The 14,497-nt window shown below is 40.6% G+C and overlaps 2 protein-coding genes across 3 annotated transcripts in view; one reads left to right on the top strand and one right to left on the bottom strand.

Annotated features, from left to right (window-relative positions):
* zbtb48 (zinc finger and BTB domain containing 48) overlaps positions 1-3,586 on the bottom strand; it is a 15,198-nt gene extending 11,612 nt beyond the window's left edge. Inside the window, exon 1 of one of the 2 annotated variants that reach the window (XM_085258449.1) lies at positions 3,334-3,586. The gene's annotated coding sequence lies outside the window, so the exon portion shown is untranslated. The remainder of the gene's footprint in view (positions 1-3,333) is intronic. The other variant, XM_085258450.1, reaches the window with a different exon arrangement.
* nol9 (nucleolar protein 9) lies at positions 3,585-14,246 on the top strand. The gene is made up of 13 exons (XM_085258451.1): positions 3,585-3,839; positions 5,374-5,883; positions 5,971-6,178; positions 7,198-7,328; positions 7,433-7,568; positions 8,186-8,282; positions 8,474-8,571; positions 10,583-10,750; positions 10,850-11,102; positions 11,196-11,310; positions 11,507-11,681; positions 12,153-12,286; positions 13,270-14,246. The coding sequence occupies exons 2-13, from the start codon at positions 5,419-5,421 to the stop codon at positions 13,387-13,389; spliced, it is 2,100 nt and encodes a 699-aa protein (XP_085114577.1). The 5' UTR covers positions 3,585-3,839; positions 5,374-5,418; the 3' UTR covers positions 13,390-14,246.
* The last annotated feature ends 251 nt before the right edge of the window (positions 14,247-14,497 follow it).

Below are 14,497 nucleotides of genomic sequence, written 5' to 3'. Positions count from 1 at the left end.
AAAGTCAGAGTGAATTCATGACGATGTTTATGTGAAGCGTTTGGATCTTCTTTTGCTGCTGGTTCGGTCAATATTGTTTGGAGAGACATCAAACTAACAGCTTTAGAATCAGCGCACAAAGGGCGTGAACACAAAGCGCGACCCGCCGACAGATCAGAATCAGCGAGCTGTCGGCTTTCAGCCCCGACTGTGAGAAAGGCGACATCTAACTGATTCTGATCCGCGGGTCGCGCTGTGTGTTTAAGTCTATGTGCAGAATCCGTGTACCTGCTCTCATTTACTGTCTTAACTGTTTGGTGGTTCTTGAAATTTTGTGAGATGTCACCAGAGATTCTGGCATTTCGGGCAAAATAAATTTATATTAAAAAATCGATTCAGGATTTGAATGAATCGATTTTACGTTATCCAAGCCAGAATCGATTATAATCGATGAATCGATTATAAAAACCCACCCCTACCGTCGGGCTATCATAGGAAGGAAAAATATATGTCAATGCTTTTGCATTCTTTCGGAAATGTAGCTGGGTAATTATGTCATTGGCCACTGTCAATATGTGACATATTGAAATCGCGTTTGAATTTGCGCTTGTTTTTTGCTTTCACTTTGCATTCGCGCGAACTGTGTATAGAGGGCGACAGCACTGATTGGTGAGTGATGATAATTTGCGCACCAATTCCTCTGACATCGTCTTATTAATCGTTAGCTTACTATGCAAACATGACAAGTGAAATCTCCCGCAGCAAGCTTAAACATGTGAGAGGTTGATCGCGCAGAGAATCGCTGAGCTTGTGTGTGTGTGTGTGTGTGTGTGTGTGTGTGTAAAAGCAGCAGGATAAGACAGGTCAGGGTGAAGAAGTGACAGCCAAAGAAAAGCTTACCACAAAACGGAAAAGTTATGACAAATCAGACTATAAGGCAAAAAGAAAGTGCAGCTTTATGGTTTCATGGACAAAAGAATTTCTGTGGCTGCGATATGACGAGCTAAATAACCAGGGGTGCACATAAGTGGTGCAGGTGCGCATTCGCTGTCAAAATACAAAACGCGCACAAGATAAGAAGTTGCAACGCGTGTTTGCGTGCTTAAGATTTTCTGGAGGAGGACAGACATTTGTTTAGAACTCTTAAAGATGTCGAAGAAGCAAGCTCCTTTAAGCAATTACTTTGGTTTTCCTCCACCTCAGAAGGAGTCCGAACCACAAAAGAAGCGCGTATTCTCGGAAAAGTGGTTGCAGGAGGTGAGCTGGCTTCAAACAAATGTGCCGTGAAAATCCCACTCTAGCGGACAAAAACCGTGCCTTTTATGTGGACGCAAACCGCGTTGCAACTAATTATCTGGTGGCGTCTTTTATTTTGACAGCGAATGCGCACATGCGGACCACTGATGTGCACCCGTGTAAATAACATAATGTTCTGCCGGGTGTGTTGTTGGTTTTCCCTCGATTTCTGAGTCGACAAGCGCCTTTGTTACTGGGACCAGTAATTTTAAGAAAGGCCCCCATTAGAACCCATGAGAAATGCAAGAAATGCATTATTGCTCAGTCTGCAATATCTTTCCCAGAACAAACACCAATTGCAAATAACATACTAAAAATAAACCTGAAAAATCTGTTTAGAACAGCGTACTATGTTGCAAAGAGTGAACTACCCCTGGCAAAATTTAGCAGTCTTTGCAAACTTCAAAAAGCAAATGGCCTAGATGTTGGTTCCACTTGCCTCTTACCCGTGACTTCAGTGGAAATTTCAAATTCAGGATCTGACACAGACTGATTCATGTTCTACACAGTTCTTACAAGTTCATAGAAATTTCTGTTCAATTAGAACCAAGTATTTGAGTTGATGATTGTAATTTTTATACAATGTTGTAATTTGTGTTTCAACTATTTTTGATTAATGTTTTGTTTCCGTTACAATATTACTTTAATATTACATTAATGTATAATATTGTAAAGGAAACAAAACATCAATCAATTTTTTATTTTTATTTGGGCTACTTAAATTTATTTTGGGCTACCAAAAACTGAAGAGTCCCTGAAATTTTGCAGCCCTGCACCCCATTGTTTTTCTTGTGACATTACCAATCCGGTTGTTCAGTGATGACGCGACGAATCCTACTTCCGGGCCTAAAGTAGTCTGCGTTTAATATGGCTTTTGTGTTGTTAACATGTTTAATGTTATGTATTTTCTTCTATTTGATCTCAAAAAGCTCCTAAAACAGTCAGTGATCACTGTTGACCTCCCTCGGCTTTTATTACCGCTAATCATTTATTTAAGCTCAGTTTTTAAAACCTTAGGGTGTAACTACAGCCCAGCCCATGCAGCAGTATATGAATGACTAACCTCGTATTGTGGATGGATTATCTCAGTTGTTCTCCTGGCTGAAGTTTGGTCCTTTTACAGCATCCTGCCATGCGATTACATTTGTTCCTGACCACCGAGAACACTCACGGTAACTTTTATCGAGTGGAAAAAAAAGTTAGCTTGTTTATATTATGCTAACGTAGCTGTGTCGCTAGCGGTCACGCAGCACATCATTATATACCAGCTAGCCCAACTTCAGTAACCCTACAAACGTTACTGCTGTTTAGTTTTGTGTCTTCATTTATACTGGAAGTGATAACAGAGCTGTACGTTTTAATTTGTTTCCAAAACCCCGCAGTCAGGACATGCTATATTGTATTTAGATAGAAGCTAGCGAGCTAACTCCCTGCTAACTTCTAACTCCGTTAAATGTCATAAATTCCGTTTTCATGGATGCCTGGATGTTAAACTCAATTGTTACACCTGGTAGAGCAGAACGCTGATCATTTTATTAAAGATGAAAGACTTTAGACAGTTTTTCAACTCTCAGTAATGCCACAGTGATCGTTTGATATATGGACCTGCAGCGGAGTTTAGACCCAGACACGGCTAGTGACGTCAGACTGAACAACCGGATAAGTTTGATGTGTCACATGGCCCTCTTCCTATTGAAAAAAACAAAAGTTGTATCCAAGATGGCCGACTTCTAAATGGCCATCATGGTCACCACCCATCTTGAGGAGTTTGCCCCCTCACATATACTAATGTGCCACAAACAGGACTTTAATATCACCAACCATTCCCATGTTATTACGGTGTATCCATATAAATGGCCCACCCTGTACTTTAAAGTATGTACTGAGCATCGCTCTTAATATTAGATGGACAAATTAAATAATTATTAGATTTAAATTATTGTCCTTATATTTACAACATTTATTGAGCTGCCTTTAAAATAAAGTCTAAACATACCCTAGTGCATTTTCAGTGTTCATATTCGAAAAAGCATTCGTGAAATAATTGCAAACTCTCACCCACTTTGCAGTTCCTAGCACATCTCTTTGAAGACGCTCCCTTAGCGCGCTGTCCAACAGACAGCTTCAGTTCGCGTTTGACTTTTCGATTAAAAATACGATTAAACACGACGGGCCTCTCTGTAACCTGCACACGATCCGGGCGTCACATGAGCCAGAGTGATAAAACAGAAAAAACCTAGCTTCGTGCACCTTGTTTTCGTTTCTTGTAGGCCCCTAAAAAGTGCGAAGTGAAACAGGATGTGACGCTGTTTATGCGACCGCACTCCGGGAATGTTTTATATCGTACAATGTTAAAATATTAACGATTAGATTAATCACAATCTGAGACTAACCATATTCTTACTCGTAGCTCCATTTGTATGTAATATTATCGACGTATTGGGGGGGGAAAAAAACTAAAAAAGTTAATTAAGTTGTTAGACGCTTCTTTTAGCAGATAATAACACTTCGGGTAAAGTCATAGTTGACCATCCGGACTCAGCGTCTATCTGCGGCTCACACGTGTAAGTATTAGCCTGTTAGCACCGTTGCAATAACAAGTGACCAGCTCTTTAGTGTCTCTTAAGATAATTATAAACATTACTTGTGCATGTTCGCAGCCAAGGCACAGGGATTATAACTACAGCTTTGTGCCATCTGTTTTAAAGCAGTGTTTTCTCGGGAAGCAACAACGTTAGCTAGCAGCTAATGCTAGTTTTTGAGGCGGTGTTAGGTGAAGTTGGTCTTGATAACTTCAACCCAAGTTTAAAATTGAGGTTGCATTCTTGTCATACTGCGTGAAGGTGATTTTATTCATTGCTCTGTTCACATTTTGAGAGATTGTGGAAAACCGACATATTTGGCTTTAGTTTTCATTTATATTGAGCTGTGGCTGGAAAAGAAAGCTAGCTCTGGCTAACGGATATGTTAAAACAAGACTATAAACAGGATTATTTAATCTAAGAGAAGATGTACTGTATTCATCACAAACGTGGAGTAGTTCCTGTGTTACAGCAGCTGAAACTGTAAACACAATTTTAAAAGAATAACGTAAACAAAGAGTAACCTGAAGTAGTGCAGCTGTGTTCATGGGCTTTTTGAGCCTGCATGTGGGTTTTTGTAAGTGGCCTTCAATGTTTGTTTAGTATGATTTTCTGGTCTATGGAATAAATGCTGTAAACCTGCATATGAAACTGAGCCTGCATGACTTAATCTTAAATGATGGAGTGTTGATGTAAATTTCTATGCCTTGTCATTTTAAAATTAAAATAAACATAATAAAAACAGTCTTACTGTCTTATAAAGACTCTAAGAGTCTTATAAAGTGACTCCAAGAGGTGAAAAATACTCAAGTTAGATTAAATGTAAAAAACAAACAAACAAACAAACAAACCCTAATATCGCCTACAACATTGGGGAAAAAATGTCCCTTAGGAATAACAAATGCAAAAACATGTGTTGTGAGCTTGAGTAGATTTGTTTAAGATAAGATAACCTTTATCATGTGGGAGCCGCAGCCTACCACTGAAGGAGCTGCTCAGTGCTGTGAGTCTCCTGAATGGTGTGGGAGATGTTGTCCAGCAGGGATGGCAGCTTAGCCACCATTCTCCTTTCACTCACCAGCTCCTCTGCGTGTGTTGTGATCAGCTGACCTGCACCACTGCTCCTCTGACATTTGCTGCTCTTTGTGGATTTAACTGAACTCAATAAGATATAAGCAGACAAGTCAGCTTAAGCATAAACTGTCTGCTACCTGTGATGGAAGCTAATACTGATGTTTAACACCATAGAGGGAACTTGACTGCAACAGTTTCAATGCACAAATAACCAGGCATCGGGATAGATGAACACTTATTAAAAATAACTGAAGATTATTATAATAATTATCATATTATTACAATAAAAATCTCTGTGCAAAGGTTAAATGCCATGAAATAAAGTTGCTCTTTAAGTAAACTAGATGGGTTCCACAGAACTAAACTAATAATTGCTTGAGTGTAAATGCTTTGTTTCCATTCTTTATTCTTAAGTTGATGAAGTGCATCCTTTTCTTTGCAGGTTCACCTTTTCATTTTTCTTTTACCTAATTGACTGCTGACAATCATGAAAGTGAACAAACACACAGAGGTAAAACATAAATCTCACAAGTGGAAAGATGCGAAGGGAAAACGGTGCAGACCTCCCGTCAGTTTCTCTAATGTAAACTCTAGCCCTGTGGTGATCAGCATGGTGAAGGAGCACCAGGAGTCTGTAAGGAAAAAAACATCTGTCAAGAGGCTGAAAAATAAAGTGAAGTCTGTCTCTAACCACAAGAATAGCTCTTCTGAGTCTGGAATTAAGAAGACACATGCTCAGGCTAATGGAAGCTCAGTGTTTACCATGGACAATGACTCAGATGACTCACAGGACTGGAAGGAGTATTCCCAGTCAGTGCATGGGAATGGTATGGAGACCTCAGATAACACTGAGGATGTCCGGAGAGGTAGATTGGAGGGAGAGGCTCTGCATCACTGTGCGCAGAGAGACGATCGAGAGAACCGCACAGTACTTGTCATGCAGAAGGATCAGGTATGCGTCAGTTGATTTTTAGTTGGACATGTAGATGTTTAATCTGATGTCATTTAATTTCTGTGATTAAACATGTCTTACCTGCAGACGCTGTGTTTCCGCGGGAAGTGCCTTCTGACCTGTCTTTATGGTCGTGTAGAAGTTATGGGATTTACCATCGAAGAGGGTCAGCAGTCATATTCGCTTTTCTCCCCAGCATCACATTGTCCACTGAGTATAAGAGGATTAGAAAGCATCAGAGCGTTGGAAAGTAGAAACGAGGCATCACACATCCTCCAAAATTATCTTCCACAAGGTGAGCAGCACACTTTTTCTTTTATGTTTGAAGTTAAAATATAGCACTAGGAAGTCTGATTGGTTAGAGTTCATATTATATAGGCAAAAATACTGTGAATTCTACTTAGCTGGACCTTATTTCTCTTTGCAAAGTCTGGATTTTTTAAGCTAATAATTATATGATAATAATTATAATTTCTTTACCCCACCTGTTGCACTGCAATGCATGTTCGCAGACTGTCTTAAGTGAAATGTAAACAATAGAAAATTAACTAAAGGATGTCTTGTGAAGCATTTCTAAAAAAGTGGTCATCAACTTTCTCCATTAGCCCAGGCTTTCTGCTTCAGTTTCTGTGCACACTCACACTGAAAGAGGATGTTTACTCTTGAGTGCTTATTGTTTGAGTCATAAATATGAGACAAACTAGTGATGAAGATGTGTGAAAACAGTAAAACTAGTTTGTGCAGCTATAACGTTATATAACCCCATAACACAACAACAGTCACCTCAAGGCCCTTTATATTGCAAGGTAAAGCCCCTACAATAAAAGAGAGAAATCCTTAACAAGCAGATAACCCTCCCTATGAGCAAGCACTTGGTGACAGTGGAAAAGAAAACTCCTCTTTAAGAAGAAGAAACAAGCAGAATCAGGCTCAGCGAGGGGCAGCCATCTGCCATGACCGGTTGGTTAATAGGGGAAGAAGACTGTATAAAAGACATGCTATGGGAGAGAGCCATAGATTAATAATAACTAATGATTAAATGCAAAGTGGTGTATAAAAACATGGCGACTAAACTGTAAATAAATTGTAACAATTGTGACATGTACACATATGATTTTAAACAGAAACTGTGATGATTCTGATTTAATCTGAGCATCTTTTTCTGCGTTATTTTCTGTGAAAGGAAGTTTTAATAAAGGCATATGTATCATAAAACACAGACACTGATATAGCTCTATCAGTTAAATGCTGAATATATAGTATTAGAACGTGTTTTTCTGACTTTTAATTGCTGTGAATATGCATTTTTAACAGCATCACGAAAGAAGCTGTTAAAAAGCATAACGACAAATTCATCCATCATCCTGCTGGAGCCCATCGAGACGCCTATGACACAGTTTCTTTCCAGCTTTCCAGATCTCAGCGAATTGTTCAACCTCCCGATGGTAAGGTGGCAGATATGTTCACACTTAGATTTAGTCAGCAAAGCAGACAAATTTCAACATAATTTACATGCAGAATCTGAAAAGCTTCTCCTGCTTGTTTGTAGACTGAACTCATGTCAGCTGTTCTTGACACTCCACTCAACGGTTTGGATATGATTCCTCTCGACAGCTACATTGAAGGGCTGAAAATGTCAAAGAGCTACAGACATGCTCTCAACACATTAGTCAGTGTGTGCAAAGGTAACCCACTTTTAGATGTGCCAAATTATACAGGAGCCACTTTTATGCTACAAGGCTAAATTTATTTATTTTGTAACCCTTACACACACACAGAACAGTACTGAATAAAGTTCATTGTATCATAATCATTTATGTGTGTGAATGTTCGATAGGAAACAGTGTAGAAGAAAGTGCGTGTGCGACTGGGTGAAGTTGTGCAAAGCGCTTTTAGTGCTCAGGATAGAAAAGCACTCTGTAAGAACCACTACATTTACTAGTTCAAACAAGGAGGTTTAGTTATCAGTGTTCCTAAAAGAGTTTATATAAGAACTTAACAGATACCAAATGTAACTTAACTGACTTCAGTAGAAAGTGTTTCACACTCTGAGGGCTTTAACAGTAAGTTGGTCAGTTGCTGAGAATTACCAGTCACAGTTATTGTGTTGGTTTAACAGTGATCAGCAGAAAAACAGAATATAATAGTCAGTGTAAGTTTTGCTCTTCACTCTTAGTAGGAGTCCTGCAGAATTGTTCTGTAACTGAATCGAACCACAGACGTTTATGTGATAAGAACATACCAAAACAAAATGCTCACTTTGGTTGCTTTCATGAAAACCTGACATGTTTTTCATTGACAGGAGACATAGATGGCTGTCCTGTTATCCTGGTGTGCGGGACCAAGAATGTTGGAAAGTCAACATTTATTCGCGTGCTCATTAACACCTTGCTGAATTAGTAAGTTTCTCACTAACTACAGTTTTTATAATGTCCTGTTCACTATGTCATTGGTCCTGCTCTGGTCCTCTCTCTTTATTGTAATGTTTAGTTTGCTTTGGTTCACATTTACACAAGGGTCTTTACAGCCTACAAACATCTCTGTGGGTCATTTAAAGTGGAGAATAACGATATGTTTTGTTTTCCTTCAGCACTGCTAGTGTCGACTATTTGGAAGGTGACCTCGGTCAAACAGAATTCACCCCTGCTGGTTGCCTGTCTCTCCTCACTGTCAGAGAACCCCTTTTAGGTATGTTTCAATCCTCATTATATGTTCAAAATCTTTACATCTTTACAACTGGGGCTAAATTATTAACAACAATGTGTTGGAAGAGCCATTCCTTGCTTACCTTAGATTAAAGATTGGAAACTGACACAGCCAGTCCACCTGTGTCTAGGAGTAAAAGTGTTAGCCTTTCAGCTTCTTTTAAACCTATGTAATCAGAATCAGAATACTTTATTCATCCCGAGGGAAATTAGGGGTTACAGCAGGCAGCACGCTAATGGCGCATGCGCACTCACAAAGGAACCTTCTGACCAACTTCACACAAACATCACATTGGGCAGACATGTCAGAAGGTAGGCTGATAGGAAAAAAACAACGAAAATACACTACATGAGGTAAGAGGAGGAGAAAAAAAAACTCCACTCAGACTGAGCTCCTAGTGGGAGAACAGTTTGATAAAAGAAAAAACACCTCAGCACAAAAGCACATGACTATCAATACACCATAGAAACACGAGACAAGCAACAGGGGCGGGTAAAGGGTAAGAGAGAGCCGGCGTAGACAGCGCATCCGGTCCTGCAGCATCTGTGCTGGTCCAGTTGACTGCTATCATCCCCGGTAGGGCACAAGCATCGAAGGCGTTGGAAAGGGAGGGGGATGAGTGAGTGCTTATCAGTGTAAGTGTGTGTGTGTGCGTGTCCATAGTTTAGCTGAGACAGTGTCCTTCGGCCTATCAGGCTAAGTAAACAGTCCTCCAGCCAATCCAGGTGTCCTTCATGGGGCGGGAAGAATAGTCATCACACAGTCGTTATCAGGGAGTTGTTTTGGTGGGCTCCAGCCTTGGGCCTGCAGCTGGGGCCGTGGTGTCCAAATGTTGAATATTGTTGATTTCTCCTTTGTGAGCAGCTCGAATTCTAGCACTCCGAGGCTGGTCTCTCGATCTCCCGTTGAAGAGCTGCGAGCCTCCCCATGATGGTATCAAACTTCTGTTCCGTGGTGTTGTCAGTCTTTTGATTCTGAGACCTCACAACTGCAGTGATCCGTTCCGCGATGTTTTCCAACTGTCGCTCAAGGGTCTCATTTTGAGCAGGCCTCTCTCTGATGTTTCCCCTCATACGCTCAATGGTGTTGTTTTGAGCCTTCACAGCAGCTGTAAGCGTCTCCAAGGTGTTGACCATATTACGTTCGTTGTGAGAGGTCGCACCTCGTCCCGTCGCTTCGAATCCAGCGGGCAGCCTTGTGGGGGTTTGAACAGCCGGTTCCGCTTTCTTATTTCTCTGATAAACCAGGGCTAAGCCAACGCCGATCAGCATGAACCCTGTTATCATGGTTCCGAATAGGTAGATATCTTCAGCGTCCTCGATCGACAGTCCCGCCAGGCACACGGTCCTCCAGTTCTCCACCCGTCCATCGTGTAACCGGCAGGGAAAGTCCCTCCAGGGCACTCAGGCTCTCCCGAGCCCCGACTTCTCGTTAAGGGTGTCAATAGCACTCAGAGACCAGTTGATCAAATCCATAATTCTCTTTTAGGTTTAGAGAACGACAGTGAGAGACTGTTCCAGGGAAAGTAAATTCACACAAGACAAGGACATAGAGGCGAAGCAGGGAAGATAAGGGTGAGGAGGAGAGGAGAAAGTGCGACCGCCTTCGCTGAGAGCTCAAGAAAGAAGAGACATGTGAGAATCATGTGTGATTCAAAATGTGATGTCAAAATTGTTATTTTATGGTGGGTTTTGTGTAGAATTATGCCTCTATAGTTCAATTCAATTCAGTTTTATTTACATAGTGCCAAATAAACAGTCGCCTCAAGGCGCTTTATATTGTAAGGTAGACCCTACAATAATACATACAGCGAAAAACCCAACAATCATATGATCCCCTATGAGCAGGCACTTTGGCGACAATGGGAAGGAAAACTCCCTTTTAACAGGAAGAAACCTCCAGCAGAACCAGCCTCTATAGTGTTTTCTTCATTTCTGACTCCTACTTGATTAGTAAGAGTGGGTTAAAAGACGTATAATGATCTGCTTTGCAGGTCCTCCTTTCACACATCAGCAGACTCCAGACCACATGATCTACTACGGTCAGTCATCATGCAACTCAGACCTGGATCGATATATGGAATCTCTTAAATCCTTATGGTGCAGAAGATCCCAGACCAGAGAGGCTCCGATTATTATCAACACCATGGGCTGGGTCAAAGGTCAGTGTGAGCTGCCTTCTGTGACATCAGTGAAACAATGTAGGAGAATTTAAATACACTAATAATAAAAAAAATTTCTAAATGTGTGTCTGTTCACAGGATTTGGATTCAACCTGCTGGTTGACATGATCCGCTTCTTCCCAGTTTCCCATGTTGTCCAGCTCAGTCACAGTGGTGTCAATCAGTGCCCCGCCCTCACTCCAGACTTTCTGAGAACGGCAGATGGCTTTCAGACTCACCCACCCGCTCAGACCGCTCTGGATGAGTTTACAGAAAGCCACAGCCCCCCAAGAATCTACAGTCACATTAGTATACAAGCAGAGTTTCAAGGAGTTGGGAGTCAAGGAACAGCGTAAGGACACCACTGCACCACCATTATTAATATACTGGTGTAAAAACATTATTCCAGACTCTTGGCTACATCTCATATCGCTGCATTTGACAGGAAACACCAGCGTAGTGATGAGCAGAGAAATCTGTCTCTCCTGGCCTATCTGAGTCAGCTGCAGTGTCCGGACCCTGGACCAGTCAGACCTCTGCACAGCCTCACACCATACCAGGTACACAAGAAGCACATGACTCTCTGATCACAGTCTATACATATATGAATACAATTCATGACATTTAAATCAGGGAGAAATGGCTGTCTATGCTCCAGTTTTGGTTTAAACCTCCTTAAACTGCAAACTGTTGTTTTTAAAGATGTTTTTATATTTATTAAGCAACCACCTAACAATTTTCTTGCTAAACCCACAGGTTCCACACACAGCGATTGCGTTAGGTGTTACCCACTGCGACGTGGTGCCCTCGCACATGTTTCATGCTTCCAGTGGTAGTCTGGTAGGACTCTGCTGCCTGGCAGAAAAAGTAGCAAGCAAGGGAGGTCCAGTCTTTCTTTCCCAGGCACCCATCTGCCCATGTGTGGGATTTGGTAAGTGTCCTTTCTGAGTTATTGTGTTGACTTTGGCTTTACTTCCTCATTGACTGAAACATTTTTATCAAGTTAAAAATGTATGTTGCTGATATCTTTTTTTTTTTAAAAAGCTCAAGTTATTGTTACTGCCACAATAAACTGGTTTTTCAGTTTATTGAAGCTTTCTTTCTTTAACTGTAGTAACTGGTCAGAAAAATACGTTTATATCTAATCGGGGGGGGGGGATCCAAAAAGTCTAGGAAGGAAGGAAATAAAAATATTTGTGAAGAGCTGAAAATGTTTTGTAGATTATGTAGTGAAGACTTTATTCCATAAACTGAAGTTTCAGCACCAGATTCAATTCTTAAGATCGGGAATAAAGAAACACATTTATTAGATGTAATAGACCAGGGCACCCAAATCCATTTGACAATTTGAGAATTAAAGAGTCGTTATATGTCGTTATATTTACTTGATACTGTCTTCCAGGGCTCCTCCGAGGTATTGACATGGCACAGGGTCTGTACTTCCTGCTGACACCTGTAGATCCGTCAGTTCTTCGTAAAGTCAACTGTCTCCTCTTGGGAGCAATTTCAATGCCTTCCTGTATCTTCACAACACAGGTTAGATCCTTTTTCATGTTTTTCATTTTGTTTTCATGTTATCAAAAATGTTTTCAGTTGCTGAAAAGTCACTTCAGACTGTTCTACTTTAAAGCATGTTGTTATAATAGATGCAGTTAATAAGCATTGTGTTGTTGGAACATGCAGGCCCCCCCACCTTAAAATGATACCATCTGAAAGGGCTCATGTGTTGCTCTAAAACCTGTATGGACCTTGCAGCACTGGTGTTGCCTTTCCAGATGTGCAGGCTGTTTCATCTCTAGGCACAAGTGCACCTCTATAGCATTAGAGATGAAGGCTCTTTAAGGGAGCACTAATAACAACCCAGGTGGTACCTGAGGACTTGGCATTCATGTTTTCCCCCCTCCAAAAAAGCCAAAATTTGGTTCATCTGACGCACTTTTCCATTAGTCCATTTTAAATGAGAGAAGATGGTGACATTGATCGATCACGTCCACATATGGCTTCTTCTTTGCATAATGGAGCTTTAACCTGGATGGCACAGTGAACTGTGTTCACATACAGTGATTCCTAGAAGTGTCCAAGCCCACGTAGTGATTTCCTTGACAGAATTATGTCTTCCTTTTTTATTTAATGCACTGCTTCCTGAGGGTCCGACTATCACAGGCATGTAGATGATGAGATGTTTTACGTCTTTACAGTTTTGCTGCAGCTGTTTCTTTTTAGTGTTACTTACTTTTCCAAACTTTTGTTCATCCGTCCCAGTTTCTTTTGAGATCTGTTGCTGCCAATAAATTTAAAAATCAGATTTAAAAAACAGTTTTTCATCAAATAGTAAAATGTATCAGTTTAAACATTTGATATGTTTGTCTTTGATTTGTTGTGAATAAAATCAGTTGCATTCTGTTTTTATTTACATTTATTTACATTCAGAGTTCCAAAGTTCTCAGTTGTGTATAACTATATCTAAAGATGACATTACTGTTCTATTGTGACGTGTAGTGTCTTTGTTTCTATTTCAGCCGGGCATTGATGGGGAGATGCCCTATGTTACTACAGACTACAGTTTTGATCTCACTGGAGCAGGAAAGCTGCGAGTCTTCAAGGGAATGATGAGGCCCAGTCAAGTGGAGATGCAGTGACATTTCTGCAGCATTTTATTGCCCTTTACATTTCCCCATCAGTCAGCGCTGGCCTTTGAATGTACAGAACTGAGGTTGAGGTGGGACACTTCTTACTTTTGTTTTAAGGTTCATACTCTGACCTTACTGGAGTTCTTTTTTTGAGAGCCCTTGCCATATCTTGGAACCTGAAACTGTATGTTTGTTTGATGCTGTGAAGGCGCTTAGGTGTTTTCTCTCACATGGACAGTAAAATAACACGACACGTTATAGTCAAAGCTTTCGTTTGATGGTTCTTTTTCTTCTTTTTTTTGTTTTTTGTGGATGACATTCCAAATCTTAAATGCCTGCCAGATAATAAACTTGAAGCAAGTTTGTTTCCAGACTATGTGGTTCTTACCTTCACCAGCTATTTAGAGCATTGTGAATGGTGGTTGTTACAGCTGCTTTGATATTTAAATATCATAATCATATATCCATGTAGAGTTCAAATGGTTTAATAGCAATTTAATTTATCACTGTGTGCAGTATTTTGCCTGATCCAGACAAGTAGTTTTCCATGTTGGCAGCTGTTTTGTTATAAAGTATCCACCGCCGGCGCTTTCCGTGTTGTTTTCCCTTCCATTCAACAAAAAAATAAAGAAGAGGACAGGATGCAGTTATGAAGACGTCTTTCACGTGAGCTCAGTTGAAGTTGCAAAGAAAACCCAACAAGGACAATGCCCGTGTTGTTTGTACACCAATCAAAGCCTTTACAGAAGTGTCTCCATTTTTATTGCCCTCTTTTGCATTTGTTACTTAAGGCCATTCAAGAGGTTTTGTTTACAGTTCCTTATGTTGACCTGTGTGGGATGAAAATAAAGAGCTTGTTGTTTCTAGATGTTTGGCTTTTTCCCCTCAAGGGGGCAGCAGCCACTTTGTTTTGAACAGCAGAACTCTAGCCTGTAATAAGATTGTAATTCTGTTAAACTATAATGTTTCGTAATGAATTTACGATGCAAATTAAGATTAAGGAAGAAGATCGCTGGACCGAGATGCTGCTGCACGAAGGCTGACCTTTATCTTATCTCGGTGGAAGGACTGTAAGGACTCGGCCGTAAACAACCGGTCACGCAGTGGAGAATTGCTC

The sequence above is a fragment of the Mchenga conophoros genome, linkage group LG20, assembly GCF_057382185.1.
Source record: "Mchenga conophoros isolate Kocher_MC1m ecotype Shallow Benthic linkage group LG20, M_conophoros_male_GT1.1, whole genome shotgun sequence".
NCBI lineage: Eukaryota > Metazoa > Chordata > Actinopteri > Cichliformes > Cichlidae > Mchenga > Mchenga conophoros.
Note: the sequence above shows the minus strand (reverse complement) of the source record. Positions and strands in the feature narration are given on the sequence as shown.